The sequence below is a fragment of the Denticeps clupeoides genome, chromosome 9, assembly GCF_900700375.1.
Source record: "Denticeps clupeoides chromosome 9, fDenClu1.1, whole genome shotgun sequence".
Taxonomy (NCBI): Eukaryota; Metazoa; Chordata; class Actinopteri; order Clupeiformes; family Denticipitidae; genus Denticeps; species Denticeps clupeoides.
The window spans coordinates 22196566-22214655 of NC_041715.1; the positions used below are offsets into that span (position 1 = coordinate 22196566).

The 18090-nt window shown below is 45.6% G+C and overlaps 1 protein-coding gene across 1 annotated transcript in view; it reads right to left on the reverse strand.

Moving 5' to 3' along the window:
- Positions 1–18090, reverse strand: part of col4a1 (collagen, type IV, alpha 1) — a 66927-nt gene that overhangs the window by 22282 nt on the left and 26555 nt on the right. Inside the window, exons 4-31 of the mRNA XM_028990759.1 lie at positions 13391–13480; positions 13236–13280; positions 13086–13130; positions 12736–12798; positions 12606–12659; positions 12492–12518; positions 11964–12041; positions 11739–11801; positions 11601–11636; positions 11486–11521; positions 11325–11405; positions 11191–11226; positions 10035–10094; positions 9862–9897; positions 9743–9787; positions 9629–9661; positions 8324–8375; positions 8155–8190; positions 7411–7557; positions 7187–7264; positions 7033–7107; positions 3944–4014; positions 3585–3776; positions 2880–3048; positions 2698–2781; positions 2485–2589; positions 441–538; positions 7–157 (exon numbers count right to left, since the gene is read on the reverse strand). Of these exons, the coding sequence (XP_028846592.1) occupies positions 7–157; positions 441–538; positions 2485–2589; positions 2698–2781; positions 2880–3048; positions 3585–3776; positions 3944–4014; positions 7033–7107; positions 7187–7264; positions 7411–7557; positions 8155–8190; positions 8324–8375; positions 9629–9661; positions 9743–9787; positions 9862–9897; positions 10035–10094; positions 11191–11226; positions 11325–11405; positions 11486–11521; positions 11601–11636; positions 11739–11801; positions 11964–12041; positions 12492–12518; positions 12606–12659; positions 12736–12798; positions 13086–13130; positions 13236–13280; positions 13391–13480 (2086 nt within the window). The remainder of the gene's footprint in view (positions 1–6; positions 158–440; positions 539–2484; positions 2590–2697; positions 2782–2879; positions 3049–3584; positions 3777–3943; positions 4015–7032; positions 7108–7186; positions 7265–7410; positions 7558–8154; positions 8191–8323; positions 8376–9628; positions 9662–9742; positions 9788–9861; positions 9898–10034; positions 10095–11190; positions 11227–11324; positions 11406–11485; positions 11522–11600; positions 11637–11738; positions 11802–11963; positions 12042–12491; positions 12519–12605; positions 12660–12735; positions 12799–13085; positions 13131–13235; positions 13281–13390; positions 13481–18090) is intronic.

Consider the following 18090-nt stretch of genomic DNA (forward strand, 5'->3'; position numbering starts at 1 on the left):
ATCTACCTTTGATTCCCTTAGCTCCTGGTGGTCCAGTCTGGCCTTCAACTCCAGGCACACCTGGATGCCCAAAATGACCCTTTTCGCCTTTGAATCCTGGGACCCCTGTTGCTCCAATAGAGCCTTTTGGCCCTGGAAGGCCACGACCTGGTTCTCCCTGGCAATTGGGTGTCACAGAACCCATGTTAGCCACAATCCATGGGCAAGTCTACATATGACTACACTTGCACCTACAGTGAAAAAAGAAAACACTGGCTAAAATGTGGCTTAAATTGTATTAATCTGTCACATATAGCATTGATGTAATGTAAATAAACCACTCAAACCTGCTGTATCCTGTTTATTTACATTATGTCAATGCTAAAAATTGTGACACATTTTTTACAATTACAATTTTTTTAAGATTAGCCAATGTTTTCTTTTTTCAGTTTATGCAGCACCTTTAAGCCAGGTGACCCTGGCTGCCCTGGAAGGCCATCCTTTCCTGAGCGTCCTGGCTCGCCAGGAATTCCTAGTGCTCCTGGGATCCCAGCAAAACCTGTGGAAAAAGATTCATGAGTTACTACAGTTAAGTGTTGAGGAAACAAACAACAGTCCTCAAACCTGTCTTCCTAACAACTTTGGCAGTAGTTGTACAACGATCTGGCAACACTTCCCTCCAACCAGGTGACTTTCTTAACTCCTCCTTATGGTCTTCCTGACACCATTATCCTATGCTATATAGCTACTCAAATCTCCTTCAAACTTAACCTGCATGCATCCTCCACGTTTATAGCACTCCTCCCTCTTCTTAAAATTCCATACTTTTTGCTAAATCTACCACTATCGGAATTTCTCTCCTTGACACCGTACTTCCCATAACTCATCACACTGAATGACTACCAATGACTACTCTCTCTCTCCCTTGGGTATTGCACTACTCACACGCATCTCACATTAGAACACCATCACACCAACAACATCCTCACCACTTCAATTTCCAACTTCACACTCATTTCACTTCCAGAATACTGGAAGAATACAAAACATACTCTTCATTCACAATAACTATAATTCCATTCAATTCTCTTCCATTAAACCTCTTCCATCTTGTCTCCTGCACACAAAATATTCAAATATTTACTGGGATCCTCTTACAATTTCTGTAGACTGTAATTTGCGCCCTGATTTCTTGATGATGCAGTTGACAGTCTACTAACAGCATTGATATATCCCATTCATGAGAATTAGGACTGTACATTAGCACTGTAAAATCTTTGCAACCTATACAAACCATTGAAAATAAAATGTATCTTAGCTACAAGAATTTTATTTACATAGCAAAACAAATCTATATTATTGATCAAATATTTATTTACATGAACCATTTTTGCAGAAATGTCACTAAGCAATGACATTGACATTATCTGTGCAGAGATATGTGTTATGTGTAGACTTTTGAAAAACCTTTAATTAGTTTCACTACTGCCTTTTGCAGTAGAGAGTTTTTGCAAAGTGCTGTTTATGTTTGAAATAATAATTACATTTACAGCATTTATCAGACGCCCTTATCCAAAGAGACATACAATCAGTAGTTACAGGGACAGTCCCCCCTGGAGCAACTTAGGGTAAGTGGGATTTGAACCTGGGTCTTCTGGTTCATAGGCGAGTGTGTTACCCACTAGGCTAGTACCACTACCATTTGGAATTCTAATTCCAAAGATTTCAGCACCACTGAACAGGAAAATGAGCAATACGAATGTAGGAATCAGGAATCACCTGTCACCGTCTATCTGTTCCCATCACATGACGCTTGTGAGGAGTGTCATGTGACAGAATCAGAGTGGCCACCTCCACCAGCATTGATGTCAACTCCGTTGGTAGTTTTCTTTTTTGTACATAAACATTTTATTGTTATTCTACTTCTTTACCTATAACTGTTGTTTAGTTTTATTTTAAACAGGCTACAGAGTTGACGTGAATGTAAGTCCATGGATGTGTGTATCATTGTTGAGCTATCAGGGTGGTAGTAGCCTATAAAACAGAAGAGCACAAAGTCACAGGATCAAACTCCTGAGCAAGACACTTAAACAGTGTCTCCAGGCAGACTGTCCCTGTCACTACTGATTCTAAGGCGCTCCAGATAAGGGTGAATCATAAATGCCAGAAATGTAAATATGAAATTTAGCAAAATGCTTAAAACTTTCAACAAAGTTTAAGAATCTTCATAATTTAAAAATGCATAGTCATGTTAGTCTTAATAATTTACAGTAATTGTAATAAGCTATAGATAATTACTTACCTTTGTAATATGTTTAAAAGCTCAGTTAATAAGCTTGCTGTATTTCTTTGTGCTATAATAAGAACATATCTCTTAATCTCCTGATCATGCTCATCTGTTTGATTTTGGTCCTTTGAGAAGTCCTCTAAGTATGTCAGCTTATTTTTACAGGTTTTTCTCTAAACCTGTGACTAAATGATGGAGACATCCTAACAATTGTCTACCTTTAGGTCCTGGGGGACCTGGAAAACCAATGCCAGGCAAACCCTGATCGCCTTTTTGTCCAGGATATCCAGGGGATCCAGGAGCACCCTGCTGTCCATGGTCACCTGGAACAATAAAAGCGCATTGCTAATCAATAAAACTGTACATTATTGTCATCATGTATTCATTTAAAGACAGATAAGATTAAAGACAGGGGTATTCTGTGACCATACCTTGAATACCAGGCTGACCAGACTCCCCTCTAGGTCCAGGTGGCCCAGGCGAGATTATAACTTTTCCAGCTTCACCTTTAGCACCTGAAAGGTCATTGTTTGCCACAACATAGTTTGTTAAATATGTTTCTTTGTAGAAGAAGGAATGGAAAACAAGACTCTGAAAAGAATGACAAGGTCACCTGGACTTCCAGGTACCCCAGGAGAACCTGGTGTCCCAGGGTTGCCTTTGTCTCCATGAGGACCAGGCAATCCAAAGCCAGGGACACCTGGGGGACCCCTTTCTCCTGAAGGCCCAGCCATCCCTGGGGATCCATCACGACCACGTTCTCCTTTAATGCCCTCTCTTGCCTGGTGATGAAAAGCATTTATAATTCCTGTCAGTCCTCGCAGACTCAAACTGCAAAGAACAATACGCAGGTGTTGCTGATATTCAAGTGTTTGATTTTTGATCAATCGATTTTTATCTACAAGGCTTTAGCTCTGTATCTTGCATCGCTACTGTAATTTTATATGACATATTATGTGAATTGAAAATCACATGTAACCAAATACTCTGCTGTAAGACAAGATAAGATAAGATAAACCTTTATTGTTGTTCATAAAAATATTATACATGTGATTTACAGTATGTATCATGAAAATACGACATGAATTATCCATATATTTAAAGATTTGAATGGTAGAAGATAAGTGAATGGTGGTCTTATAGATTGATGGTCTGCACCATTCTACAGACTATTATGTTGTAGCACCATAATACAGGGTTGTTTAAGTTTGGTGACATCATCACCATGTCCTAATATCAGGTCTATAGTGTGTGCTTGAAGTCACAACTATAGAAACTATTATTTTGAATGAAGTATTAAAGATATGACATAACTCACTGGTTCTCCTTTGATTCCAGGAAATCCAGTTAATCCATCTCTGCCTGGTGTTCCATCCAGACCAGGCAATCCTCTACTACCCTTTTCGCCTGTAGCCCCTTTATCACCTTTTAGCCCTGGAGCTACCAAGACATCCCCTGGCTCCCCCTGGGCACCTGGAGCACCCATGAGGCCCTGGAAACCTTGTCTTCCCTGGAGGGGAGAGAGATGTTTTTAAAACACATCTTTTACTGTCATGCACAGATAACAATGCAACATCAAATATACTTAACTTAGACCAAAAAAGTTATTCTGGGTAAAGGTGTTGCACTGTTATCTGTAAATGATAGGTATGGGATAGTGGAGGCTTGATTTCTCACCGGGTCTCCTGGAGAACCAATGGGCCCAGGTTGACCTTTTTCTCCTTTAAGGCCTGCAGTGCCAGGATAGCCTAAGAGAACATGTAAGACATGCAAGATGCTATATGAAATGCTACAATCATTAACATTAAAAAAGTTATTGGTATGTTAATCACACTTCAGAATGTGCTAATTTTTAAAATATATGAATCTTTTATACAATTTAAATTGTACAAACATATACAGTTGAAACCTGAAGATACATAAACTTTTTTATGGTCTGTCACGATTGGGTGCAGCTGGAGACACACCTGGCACCAATCTGCTGGACAGCAAGGCTCCAGCAATGGACAGGTGTGAGTAATTAGGGACATGGCTAGAGCCTGGTTATAAGGACCTTCTGAGCAGCTGATAGGGGCTGCGACATTTCATGGGGACCGTACGACTTATGAGTTGTTTTCAGTTCTGGCAATTGCCACACACCTGTGGGTTTGTTTCTGTTCTCCCCTTTTGTTTCCCCTGTTTTTGGCCCTTGTGCCTGCTTGGTTTGTGTATCAATAAATCATGTTTTGCAGAATGTCCCCCCTCTGCGCTTCCTTTCTGTAGTATTTGGTAGCATTGCCTTAAAACTATATCACCTGTCTCAAACCCTTTGGGTCTCTTTCCGCAATCTTCTCACAATAGTTTTTTGGGATTTTAGTTCATTCTTCCTCAGAGACATGGTGTAACTCACTCAAGTTTGCAGACCTCCTTGCATGTCTTTTTTATGTTAAATTTTCAGGGCTTTGTAATAGCCACTCTGGGACATTGACTTTATTTATTCATTAAGCCGCTTAGGGTCTTAGGGTTATTGTTCAGTTGAAGAACCATCTAAATATGGTTGTTCTGGGACATAGAAACTGTCTCCTTCTTGCTCAGAAGCTTTTAGAACCATGATAGAAATGGAAATGATTTTGATACAGGAAAAATTTTGGTCTGATTTTATGTATTTTATACAGTGTGTATGGACAGTCAGGTCCATTAACAAGTCCATGACTGACAAAATTTTAATCTTTTTGGCTCTATACACGACCACAATGATTTTGAAATGAAATGATACTTTTGATACTTGAAAGTATTGTTTTAGTCATTTCAGCAATCTTCTAATGTGTTTGCTTGATGCAGGCAACTCATTTGTGTCTTCTGACATGTAGTCACTGCATGAATTAAGATGAACAACCACTAAGGGGTTAGGACACTGAATGCACCACCAGCACCTCCGATATAAGAATAGGATTATTAAATGTTAAATCTCTCACACCTAAAACACTCTTTGTTAATAGAATTATTACAGATCAGGGGTTTGATGTACTGTGCTTGACCAAGACTTGGTTAAAACAAAATGAATTTGTAACATTAAACAAGTCTAGTCCACCAACCTTGCTTAACTGGAAAAGAAGGTGGGGTTGCAATAATTTATAATGATAACCTCGGTATTACACATAAACCCGGACATGGATTTAACAATTTTGAGATTCTCGATACCAACATAAGCCATGTAGTTTGTGTAGTTTGTGGACATCAATGGTGATTCGTCTTCACATAGTAAAGTAGAGTTTGGCGTTCCACACGGTTCTGTCCTATGTCCGTTGCATATCCTTCTCCTATAGAGCTCCGCAGCTGTGAAGTGGCTTGCCGGTTAGTGTTCGGGACTCAGACACAGTCTCAGTGTTTAAATCTAAACTGAAAACACATCTGTTTACTCTGGACTTCTGTTAAAGTCCCAGACACAGTGTCAAATATTAAGTCCTCTCAAGCACAGACACTGTTAAATTCACCTTAGTTAGGCTGTCCTAGTTAGGGTACCGGGCCACTGTTGCACAAATATACCACTATAACCACATATTTCTGTACCAGTTGAACAATGCCACTGCTTCTGTTTGTTCTATCCGAGGCACTGAATTAAGCGCACAGACAACCTGCAAAGTCCTGTGAAGAGACCATCAGATGAATCCTAGTCCCTAGCAACTATCTGACTTAACATGAAATGAACCAGAGGGTCACCACAACCACCACCACCATAACAGCTAAAGCTTCAGGGATCTTAAAATGGACCAGTAGCTGTCATAATCCGGTCTGGAAGGGGTTGCTCTGGTCCGGATCCACGTTTGTCATGTGTAATGTTTCCTAATCGTTTTCGCCTGTTAAATCGTAAAAAGCTGCCCTGTTCCGTTTCTGTTCGCCATCGGGTCTTTGTTATGTTACACGTCCACCATGTTATCGGATTTCTCCCCTATGCTGTTCTTCACCAATTAAACCCTTTGTGACGTCGTGCGAATGTGTCCTTCTTCCCCGAGACTCGCCAGGAGGACACCACCAGCCCCCTTGTCCCTGGCCAACGTCGGCTTGATCTTCCACAGGGTTCCGACACCTGCCTCACAGTCCCATGTCTGGTGGTGTTGAAGGTGAGAAGCGGCCATTCAGCGGGGCAAGCCGGAAATTGACTGGAGCGACGGGCACCTGCACCATCTCATTTCTTCATCTCGTCTCTTCATCTTGTCTCATCGTCCACTCTTCTTCATTAAGACTCAGTTTATGGACTTCCTTCCCTCCTACATGGACTGCTTTGAGGGGCACGCCGGGTGTCATGCCTAGGAGGGGGGTACTGTCATGATCCGGTCCAGAAGGAGTTGTTCCGTGTAATATTCCCTAATCGTTTTCACCTGTTTAATTGTATAAAGCTGTCCTGCCCAGTCGGGTCTTTGTTAGGTTACACGTTTACCATCCGATAGGATGTCTCCCCTGTCCTGTTCTTCACTAATTAAACCCCTGTTTCGTGATGTTGTGCGAATGCGTCCTTCTTCCTCATCATCATCTCCGTTCACTTGCCTTGCCATGCCAGATGGTTGTGACAGTAGCATTATAATGGACACGTAATGGACACCATAACACAGGACTAAACAACTACTCTGCCCTGTCCAATACCTCCAAACATGGACAAATGTATATTGCACTTTGGACTTTTCCACCACTACAACTTCTTGGACAAAATATTACCAACATACCTTATGTGATTATGGGCTATATAAGAAATAAATGTTGTTGTTGTTGATGTAGGTTTTTGTACATACCCTGCTTTCCTTGGGGTCCAGGTGGGCCAGGCAAACCAACACCAGTGAAGCGTAAACATGTCTCGCCTTGATCACCTACGTCACAGAAAATTAACAGATAAAGAGAGAAAGGGTGGAACAGTATTCATTTAAAAGAAAGTATAACCCCTCTCACCTTTCTGTCCAACTTCGCCCTGTAGTCCGGGTGGTCCAGGTGGTCCAGGTGCGCCTCGCTCAATGTCACATTCACCACCTAATGCATTACAAACAATGATCAATTAAGGGCTCCATCCAAACTAGGAGCAAACAACACAGTAATATTTTTCTGTAAAATAGATTACTTAGATTCTAACTTCTACATTCTAGAGTATCACTGCACATATAGAGACCAGCACTTACTTAAGGGGCCAGGTGGTCCAGGGGGGCCAACAGGACCTTCTCTACCCTTTTCACCCCTGAGTGACTGTCCATCAGCACCCATTTCTCCTTTCTGCCCAGTTTCTCCAGGCTGTCCCATCTCACCAGGGGGGCCTTCAATGTTCAGGCCTGGAAAGCAGAAGATCCATTAACTCTATATATCACAAATTTTGAAGAATAAACAAATGAACATAAACAAATAGTGTTGATGTGTAATAATAGTTCTAAAAATGTTTTATACGTGTTAGTATATTTAAAATGGCATTTTCTTATTGTTTAATTCCATATAATAAATAAATCAAATCAAAACTTCTCAAGTGTAAACTGCCTAATATATGAAAGTGAAGTAATTGTCATTGTGACAGACTGCAGCACAGCACAATGTGTCCTCTGCATTTAACCATCACCCTTTGTGAGCAGTGAGCAGCCATGAAAGGTATATAGTGAGATGACAATAAAGTGGACTTTGACTTTGAATCTTGAATCTGACGTGGCACCTAAATGCTATCAGCCCTGTATATACATAATATGATGTTATGTATATATTAAAGGCCTTTGGAAGGGTGATTGATTGTCCAGTAAGCCTTTGTGCAAAGCAGAGAGGAGACACTTACGGGAAGTTGGTGCAGATTCAAACCTCAGGTTCAAGCAGCACACTTCACCATTTGAAGTACACTACAAGTGACAATTGTTTATAAAAACTTTTCAAATATGGAATCTCCTTACCAGGAGGACCAGGATCTCCGGGTCTGCCAGGGTATCCTGTAAGATGGACAGTACTGATCATACCATTTCATTAAATAAAGTACTATGCATAATAACAACAAAATCTGTACAAAACCATTTATAAAATTACGTTATTCAAAGATCCATGAGTTGCATATCTAGAACCTACCCTTCTCTCCTGGAGGGCCAGGGTGACCCTGAGGTCCAGGATGGCCACCACCCTTTGAAATTAAGAGCAATTACTATTTATTCATTCTTGTTGAGTCAAATAGACTGATAATTGCATGTGAATCAGGCCAAGGACAAGATTCTATTGCACTTGTCAGAGTAGCAGTGCAGTCTTTATTTTATTGTATGTTAGTGTCTGGTTACTTATGAATAATACTGACATGAACTAGACAAGGGACGTTTGTGAACAAACTTTGATTTTGGCTTGGAAAGCCGTGAAAAGGTTAAAAGAGGGGGTGTGGTTTGTTAGGGGTGTGGCTTCTCATAGTGGATGTTGTTTGTTGACCAGCAAAGTTAATTTGGCCATGGTAAATTCTGGTGAGGGGCGTGGCTTTGTGTTTAAGGGGTGTGGTTTTTATTAGGGGCGTGGTTTAGAAAATTAGGTGGGACTCTGAAGATGTGTACCAAGTTTCATGTCAATATGTTAAAGTGTGTGGATGTGAGAAAGGGTTAAAGTTCCCATTATAAGAGAATTAGGGGCTGAATAGGAGGAGTGTGGGCGTGGACACTGGGGGAAAAAGGGGTTCAACGGAAAGAGGGGGGGGTCATGGAGATGCTGGATGTTGAGTTTTGGGTGTCCAGCAAAGTGAATTTGGCCGTTTTTAGTTTCTGGGGGCGTGGTTTTTGTTCTCTCATGAAGGGTGTTGTTTGTTGACCAGCAAAGTGAATTTGGCCATGGATAATTTGTGGGGGCGTGGTTTTGGCGTAAGGGCCGTGGTTTTCGTCAGTGGCGTGGTCTAGAAAATTAGGCGGGACTCTGCAGAAGATGTGTACCAAGTTTCATGTCAATATGTTGAAGTGGATCTGAGAATGGGTTAAAGTTCCCATGTTAAGTCAAGGGAAAAAATGGGCAAAATTTGGGGCTGAATAGGAGGAGTGTGGGCATGGCCACTGGGGAACGGAAAGAGGTGGTTCAACGGAAAGAGGTGGTCATGGAGATGCTGGATGTTGAGTTTCGGGTGTCTAGGATGAAAATTGTGGTTGTGAGAGCCTGTCAAAAAGTGGTCCCATGTTAAGTCAATGGGAAAAAAGGCTCAGAAAACTGGGTGTGGCAGGTGGGCGGAACCACAAGCACACCCCACGGCCATAGGCTGGATACATGTGTGAAGTTTGGAGGTTGTAGGGTTAAAACTGGAGGAGGAGATGCATGGCAAAAAATGACCGGAGAATAAGAATAAGAAGAAGTGGAAGAACAAGATTTTGGCTTTCCAAGCCAAAATAATAATGAATAATGAATAATACTTACATATGCTGATGGCCCTCTCTCTCCCTTCGTGCCCTGGAGAAAAAACACATATGGTTAAAGACACCATAAATGTTAATAATCAAGGGAAGGACTGGCAGTGAATGTTTTACTCACTGGCAGGCCATGTTGTCCTGGGTTACCAGCATGTCCTTTTTCACCCTAGGCATAAGACAGTGGTTTAAACATACTGAAACCACCAGAACAGTAATTTCATTACTTTTCATGTTAACCACCTTAGTTCCTCTTTCACCATCTTTTCCTGGTTTCCCCTAGAACATTTAAAGAGACATTATAGTAATTCATACTTGTTTTTGGAACTGAATGTAACTGAACGGATATTGCATCAGTAATGCTATTTTCAGGTTCATGTTTGATAGCTTTAATCAGACAGTGAAGGGTGACTCACTCGTGGGCCCATTGGTCCTGGTTCCCCCTTTAATCCTGTGGCATAGGGAACACACTCACCCTACACAGCAGGAAAAGATTAATGTTAAATGCATTAAGAACAATGAAACTGTCCTTATGTGTCATGGATAATGAAAATTAATCTCAGTGACAGCAGCTCTAAATATTGTATATTAACAGGATATGGTGTTCTACCCAATGGAGGAGCAATATCTTGTTATAATGCCTGAAGTTGCAGTCGCGTGTAGGAGGGAGGAGATTGTATTCAGAGTTGAACAGGAATTGGCATCAATACATTATTTCTACACTGTAAAGTCATTTATCATGAATAATTTATTCATGACTAAGACTAGTTTCTGATAATGTGTGTCTTAAGAGAGACAAGGGGAAGGATGAATAAAGAAAAGAATGCCAAATATTTATCATGAAATTATTCATACATGCTTTGGGAATTTGAGACAGTTGCCAGACTTGAATGGCTTATTGATCTGAATAAATTACATTGGGTCACATAATTTCAGTTGCCATTTACTCACACACCCAACCAAATGCCACATGATACATGAGTTTTTGGCTGCTACACAAGCTAAATTTGCTGAGCACTGATCTGTAGTAGTGTTACATATGCATGACTATACAAGTTTATCCTATCTGAAGATCCCTGGAAGGGATCAGGAAGGCTTGTAAAACTTAACTTCCTAAACTGACGCTGTGGAGAGCATCCTGACACAGAACCTTACTTCATGGTTTGGTAACAGCTGTGTCCAGGATTGCAAAGCCCTACAGAGGGTGGTCGATGTTGCGGAACGCTGCTTCAGCTTACTTCTTCCATCTCTACAGGCCATTTACATCAAGAGATGTAGAACCCGGCCCAACAAAGTTATTAAGGACAAAACACACCCCAACAACAGCCTGTTCCAGCACCTAAAACCGGGCAAAAGACTCTAAAGCATCTTGGCTAAGACTGAGACACTCAGGAAGAGTTTTTATCCACAGGCCATAAGGATGCTGAGGACATGCAACCACTCCTCCCACCTCCCACCCTGACCGTCTGAATGTTCACTGTTCATTTCCCCACTACCCTGTAGTCTGCCACACTGGTTATTGCACAATCAATGCACAATGCACTTTAATTAGAAATATATATGACAACTTACTTTCTCTCCTTTATCACCTTTATACCCTCGGTCACCCTGAAAATAGGTAAATACAGTTATTGTCCTCAGATAATCCTAGGTCAGATAGGTAAGACATCCTAGGTCAGATGTCCATGCATATTGTAATTGAGTACCGGAGGTCCTGTATAAGATGTGCCAGGGGTGATTTGCTCTGCCAGTGGACCTCCAGGCGGACCCTGGAGGCCTTTTTCTCCCTAGTCAGTCAAGATGCAAGCAATGCATGTGATGTATATCATGCTACATAATGAAGAAGGAGACATTGTACACAGCTTACCTTTTCTCCTTTCTTGCCCACAAAGTTCGGCTTGCCCTACAGTCACAAGAACACATTTCTAGTCACAATGGCCTAAATAACACTCTGGAACCAAACTGTAATGTTTATGACCTACTTCATCTCCTTTTGGACCAGGTTCTCCAGGGTCTCCCTATGATGGAAAAAATAATGTTATTCATGCATCCATTTTGCAGTTACATAATACACTGAAATTGTGTGACAAGCAACTTTATATGATATTTGAAAAAATTACCTTTGGTCCATATGAACCTTCAGGACCTATTGGACCAATAGGACCTGGATTTCCAATAGGACCCTTAAAAAAGCAATAAGATCAAGTTAAAAGGGCTATTACTTTATATTCTTAAAGTTTTAAACTAATCAATAATCAAAAGTACTGAATTTTTTTCTGACAATGTTTTAATGTTTCATTTATGACAGAGATCTATAAGAAACAAACTGTACAAAAAGTGCAAACCGGCAATCCTGGTCTCCCCGGTGTTCCCGGTTCTCCTTTCCTTGGTATGACACCACCAATGATTCCACCAGGGTCCCCCTGAGAATTTAGTGAAGGGAAATTACAAGGCCAATTTCTTCACACATGTGCATCCTGCAAGAGCCCTGCTGTCCATCAGAGGTCACTGTATCGATCAATTGTTAATACAACATGTATCTATAGAATGAACTCATGGGATCTCAGAATGTTATGTGAACAACACAACACATTTTTACTGGCCCTGGAAAAAAAAAATAACACAGATGTGTTTTGTGTTAATAAACCAATCATAAATTGGTCAGGTATCTTTTAACTACAGAACAAAAAAGGATGGTTTAATATAATTTATTATAGACATGGTTTTCTGCTGTACAAAAACAGCATCATTTTGCTGCCTTAGAATAGTGATGCACTGATGTGCCCAGCCACACCTCATTTATAAAACACCTATCCCACAATACCAAATATGTTCACACTCCACTCAGAAACACGGTTTTGCAATTCAGTTACCTTCTGTCCTGGCAAACCTGGCCGTCCCTGTTCAGAGAAAAGAAAACAGTGTTTTATGCCTCAATAGAATAATATTACAATGCAAAATTATTTCTGAATGTCAAGGATATTTACAGGTGGTCCCATAACTCCATTAATTCCTGGCAGTCCATTTAACCCTGACTCTCCCTGGAAAACATGAATAAATAATAAATAAATCAAAGATTAAGAGAAACGGTACAATACCTCAAGCTTCAAAGCATACCTTTGTCCCATTGCATCCTGGGATACCAGGAGGCCCTGGGGGGCCATCCTGTCCTGGAAGACCCTGTAAATATGTAGGACAAATAAACTAGCAACAAATGCTTTTTATGGTGTAAAAATGGTGTATGGTGTATTGTAATTCTCCAATATTGTGGGGCTAATGTGAAAATTAATTATAAAGTAAATAATAAACATTATATTTTCAATGGGCTGTGGTGTCTGTGGTGAACTTTATCTCATGACATAGTTATGACATAGTTATTTTTATTTTATATCATAAATAAAAATGTTAATATTAGAGCCTGACTTAGCTGTATTTCCTGTCAACATTCAGGGGATTTCAGAACCTACCGGCATCCCAGGATTTCCAGGGAAACCAAGTAAGCCAGGGGGACCCTGCAAAGACATATGCATATGACATGAAAAGACCATTTAAACATCAAGATTGTACCAGCAAAACCAGTCAAAACCAGTCTTGTTTTTTTTACTGTGGGTTCTTACACGGATTCCCATCTGTCCTGGAGATCCTGGTTCACCATAATCTCCCTGTAAACAAGGACAATGCAGAGAGAAAAAAACACATCAGTGACTTGAGTCACTTGAATTAATGGTTAAAAATTAGCTGCCCTGATTTCAGATTTTTCTTTTTAACTCACGCGAGGACCCATTGGCCCAGGTGGACCTTCAGGCCCTGGTATCCCAGGAAATCCCATGTTGCCTTTTAATCCAGGAAGCCCCCTCTCACCCTAGAAAAAACAAAAAATGTTGCTGTGTATGGGGACATCTATGTTCTAAGCAAACTAGAAGTGGAATCCATTCATTGGATGTTGTGGATTATACACTGAAAAGATTCAGCCTGTTAAAACTACAGAAAATCTCCTGCATATTAGACAGTATACCAACAAAGCTACTCAGAGATTGTTGGAACCATATGGGAGCCATTACTGGATGTAATCAATGCATGTATAAGCACTGGCTATGTCCCCACGTTACTTAAATAGTTATAAATCCTATAATAAAAAATTTCAAATTATACCCCAATCTCGAACCATTTATTGGGAAAATCCTAGAAAAAAGCCATAGCAAACAGCTCATACATTTCATGGAAAAGAACAGCATACTCAGTGCAACAGCCATTGTCAGCCAAGTTACAAATGATCTGCTTATGTCATTTGTATCATTTGTATTTGTATGACTGCATTTCCATATTTATTTTGCTTGACCTCAGCGCTGTTGACCATTGCATTCTATTTAAGAGAACCCCACTTACAACCATTGTGTCCCTGAGCAAGACACTTAAAACTAAGTTGCTCGGGCGGGACTGTCCCTGTAACTACTGACTGTAAGTCGCTCTGGATAAGGGTGTCTGATAAATGCTGTAAATGTAAATGTTCTTGTTCCAGTGCTTGTTTTATCATGCTGTTTATTTCTTTGCTATATATATTTGTTAACTCTTAAGTTGATAATTATTTGTGCTGTCTGGGCTGGAGCCCATGCTATAAGCTGTCATTAAAAATAATTGTCCTTTTTTTGTTGTTTATACATACTATGTTTATGTTTCTGTGTTCATCAGGTCACCTCCCGTCACCTGTGAACAAGCCAGTCCCCCTCATGCTCAGTACGGACACATCATGTAGTTGACCAATCGACACATCACAACTGTCACAATCATGACGAGGTAGGTGAACAGACGTGATGACTAGGAGGTGATGAGAAGACAAGGAAGGAAGGACGCAATCGTATGACTTTGCGAAAACCGGGGTTTAATGGTGAAGCACAGGACAGGGGAGACATCCAATGACACTGGTGAACATGGTACCTAATATCAAAGACCTGATGGCAAACAGAAATGAACAGGGCAGCTTTATACATTTGACACAGGTGAAAACGATTAGGGAACATTACACATGACAACAGTGAAGAGTAACCCCTTTCGGCGCTGTACTCAGACAAGGCTGCCACAGTCACTACTGGCACTAGCTTTTAATAAGAATTTTTATGCCACCGCATTGTGATGTAATTGACTATGATCTGCACTGCATCAGTGTAGAATTGTCCACGTCTGCATCGCGATGCTGTCACGACTACGGACTTACGAGGGAAGGAAGCGCAGAGGTCTGACATACTGGGGAGGGGTTTTTATTCTACAACAAATAAACAATAAACTCAAAGAAACAATGGCGCGGTGGCCGAAAACAGTTTAACGTAAATAAAGAACTTAAACAAACCCGTAGGCGTGTGGCGATTGCCAGAACTCAAAACACATAAAAACAAAACTAGGTCAAGTTCGTGCAGCGAGTTCACGAAAATGCCAGCGACCCCGAACGGGCGGAAACTTCCGGCATTTATGGGGCGTCAGGATTGGGTTCCGGTGTGGAGCCCAGCTGCAGGCAATCCTGACAGAGCCCCCCCTCCAAGGGCTACGTCCTCGGAGCCCCAACAGTACCATCAGTGGAGGCGGCGGGGCGGACGGCGGCAAACCACAGGGCTCCTGCCCTGCTGTATCCTCCCCTTGGAGGACCCGGTCCCTCGGGCTGGCTCCCCGGCGTGGTCAGGCGTGGCGGCCCCGGTCCCTCGGGCTGGCTCCCCGGCGGGGTCAGGCGTGGCGGCCCCGGTCCCTCGGGCTGGCTCCCCGGCGGGGTCAGGCGTGGCGGCCCCGGTCCCTCGGGCTGGCTCCCCGGCGGGGTCAGGCGTGGCGGCCCCGGTCCCTCGGGCTGGCTCCCCGGCGGGGTCAGGCGTGGCGGCCCCGGTCCCTCGGGCTGGCTCCCCGGCGGGGTCAGGCGTGGCGGCCCCGGTCCCTCGGGCTGGCTCCCCGGCGGGGTCAGGCGTGGCGGCCCCGGTCCCTCGGGCTGGCTCCCCGGCGGGGTCAGGCGTGGCGGCCCCGGTGGCCCGAGCTGGCTCCCCGGCGTGGTCAGGCGTGGCGGCCCCAGACCCTCGGCCTGGCTCCCCGGCGTGGTCCCGCTTGGCGGCCCCGGACCCTCGGCCTGGCTCCCCGGCGTGGTCCCGCTTGGCGGCCCCGGACCCTCGGCCTGGCTCCCCGGCGTGGTCCCGCTTGGCGGCCCCGGACCCTCGGCCTGGCTCCCCGGCGTGGTCCCGCTTGGCGGCCCCGGACCCTCGGCCTGGCTCCCCGGCGTGGTCCCGCTTGGCGGCCCCGGACCCTCGGCCTGGCTCCCCGGCGTGGTCCCGCATGGCGGCCCCGGAACCTCGGCCTGGCTCCCCGGCGTGGTCCCGCCTGGCGGCCCCGGACCCTCGGCCTGGCTCCCCGGCGTGGTCCCGCATGGCGGCCCCGGACTCCCGTACCTGCACACAATAATCAGGGCCGATCCATCTGGGTACATGTGGGCCCTGTCTCCACACGTCCCCTCTGACACTTCTTGTGTCACCCCCCTGCACCGCGCAGGGAGATTGTCCCAGAGCCTCCGGCGACTGTTCCAGGCACCCCAGGCTGGTGCCTTCTGGGACTATGCAGCCCCTCTCGCTGCACGGCCCTGGTGCCAAGGGGGGGGCATTGCCAGACCATCCGGCTAGCCCCTTCTGCGTCCGTTGGGACAAGCAGGCCCTCTTCCTGTCTGTCCCAGCTGGGTCCTCATGCCTACCCGGGGGCTCTATGGCGCTCCACCCCTCTGGAGGCAGACGCAGGCCCATGCCTGGCCCGCCCTCCTCACTGGCTACCGGAGGACCCAGCTCCATCGCTTCCCCACCTCCCCTCCCCTCAGGAGGAGTCCCCAACCCGAACTGCACCCCCCCAAAAAATTCTTTGGGGGAGCACCCCCCCCGGCTGGACTTAGGGGTACCTTGGGGCTCGTCCACCTCGCCTTGGACCGGTGCAGTCAGGTTGGGAACTCCCTCCCTGGGGTTCGGCTCTGCTGCTGGGTCACCATCTGGTGGACACAAAGAGGGGAAGTGGGGGCGACATACGGACACATATGCCACGCACACACACACAGACAGAGACAGACAGAAGAGAGGGTCGTCTAGTTCCCTCTCTGAGCACTCCGGGACCTCCTCAGGGGGCACAGCCAGGATCTCGGGAGGCGCGACCTTCTCGTCGCCCGCCAGTGCTTGGTCTTCTTGCCCCGAATCCTGACTGGCGCTGGATGTGGTGGAGGGGCAGAGTTCGATCCCTGGCTCAGGCTCTGGCCGATCAAACTCCGCCCTCAGTCTCTGCTGGAAGTCCCGAAAACTCCTGTCGGTCTCTCCCTGCTGCCAGGCAGCGTCGCTGGAGATGGTGGTGGGCGTGTGGCGTGGGGGGTGGTGGACGTCTTCTCCAGCATGCGGGGGCGCTGGTGATGCGCTGCCGTTCAGCTGGGGAACGTCCGAGCAGAGGGAAGGCGGGTCGGCGACTGGAACTGGGAGGGCATCTTCCCTGTGAGGCAGTTCCGACAGTGCAGTTGCTGGTTGGCGACCTCCTGTCGCCCTGTTCCACCAGCTTACGCCCGCATCGCTGTCCTCCTCCTCACTGTTGTCGCACCTCTGGGACTGACGTGGGTTTCCACGGACCTCGCAACGGACGGGCACGATGGGCGGAGCCATCCCGGCACCGACTGCCCAATCGGCGTCATCCTCGTGTTGGTCCGTGTCGACCTCATACCCTCGGAAGTCACGTGGATCTTCACGGATGTCGCGACAATCTCGGACGCGCGCGCTGGGTGGAGCCATCCCGGCCCCGACTGCCCAACGAAAATCCACGTCATTGTCGCTTTCGTCATCCGTGTCCTCCCACCTGTGACTCCGAGGGTCGTCCACCCTGCGGACATCCTGGACCCAGGGTGCGATCAACTCCCAGGGACAGTACTCTGGCCATTCGGGCTGGAGGCTGCCCATCCCCTCGCTGGAGGGACGCCGCCGTTGTTGTCGCTTCTCACCCCCCTGGAAGTGACGTGGGTCCCCACGGACCTTGCGACGATCGCAGACTGGTGCGATGGGCGGAGCCCAACTCTCGTCTCCCGTGCTCTCGTCGTCGTCCGTGTCGTCCCAGTCCACGGGGAGCCTTGCCAGCAGAGCGCAGAGTTCTTGGCTCGACATGGCGAAGATCGTGGGGGTCGCATCTTCTGCGCTCGCTGCCCACGTCACTTCCTCGCTGCTGCCGACGCCAACGTCCTCGCTCCGCCCACTCACCCGCCGACGTTGTCGCTTCCGGGTTTCGCGGAGTTTCCCGGGGGTGACGTCATCACGCGGCGCCGCGTACCACGGCTTCTCGGGGAGAAAACGCTCCACCAGAACGGGCGGCGCGTCTCTCCCCTGCCGTCCGCGTTCGCCGCGCCGGGCTGCGTCCTTCGCGGCGTTTCTTCTCCTCTGCTTTTTACCTCTGCGCTTTTGGGGGGGTCGCTGGCATTCTGTCACGACTACGGACTTA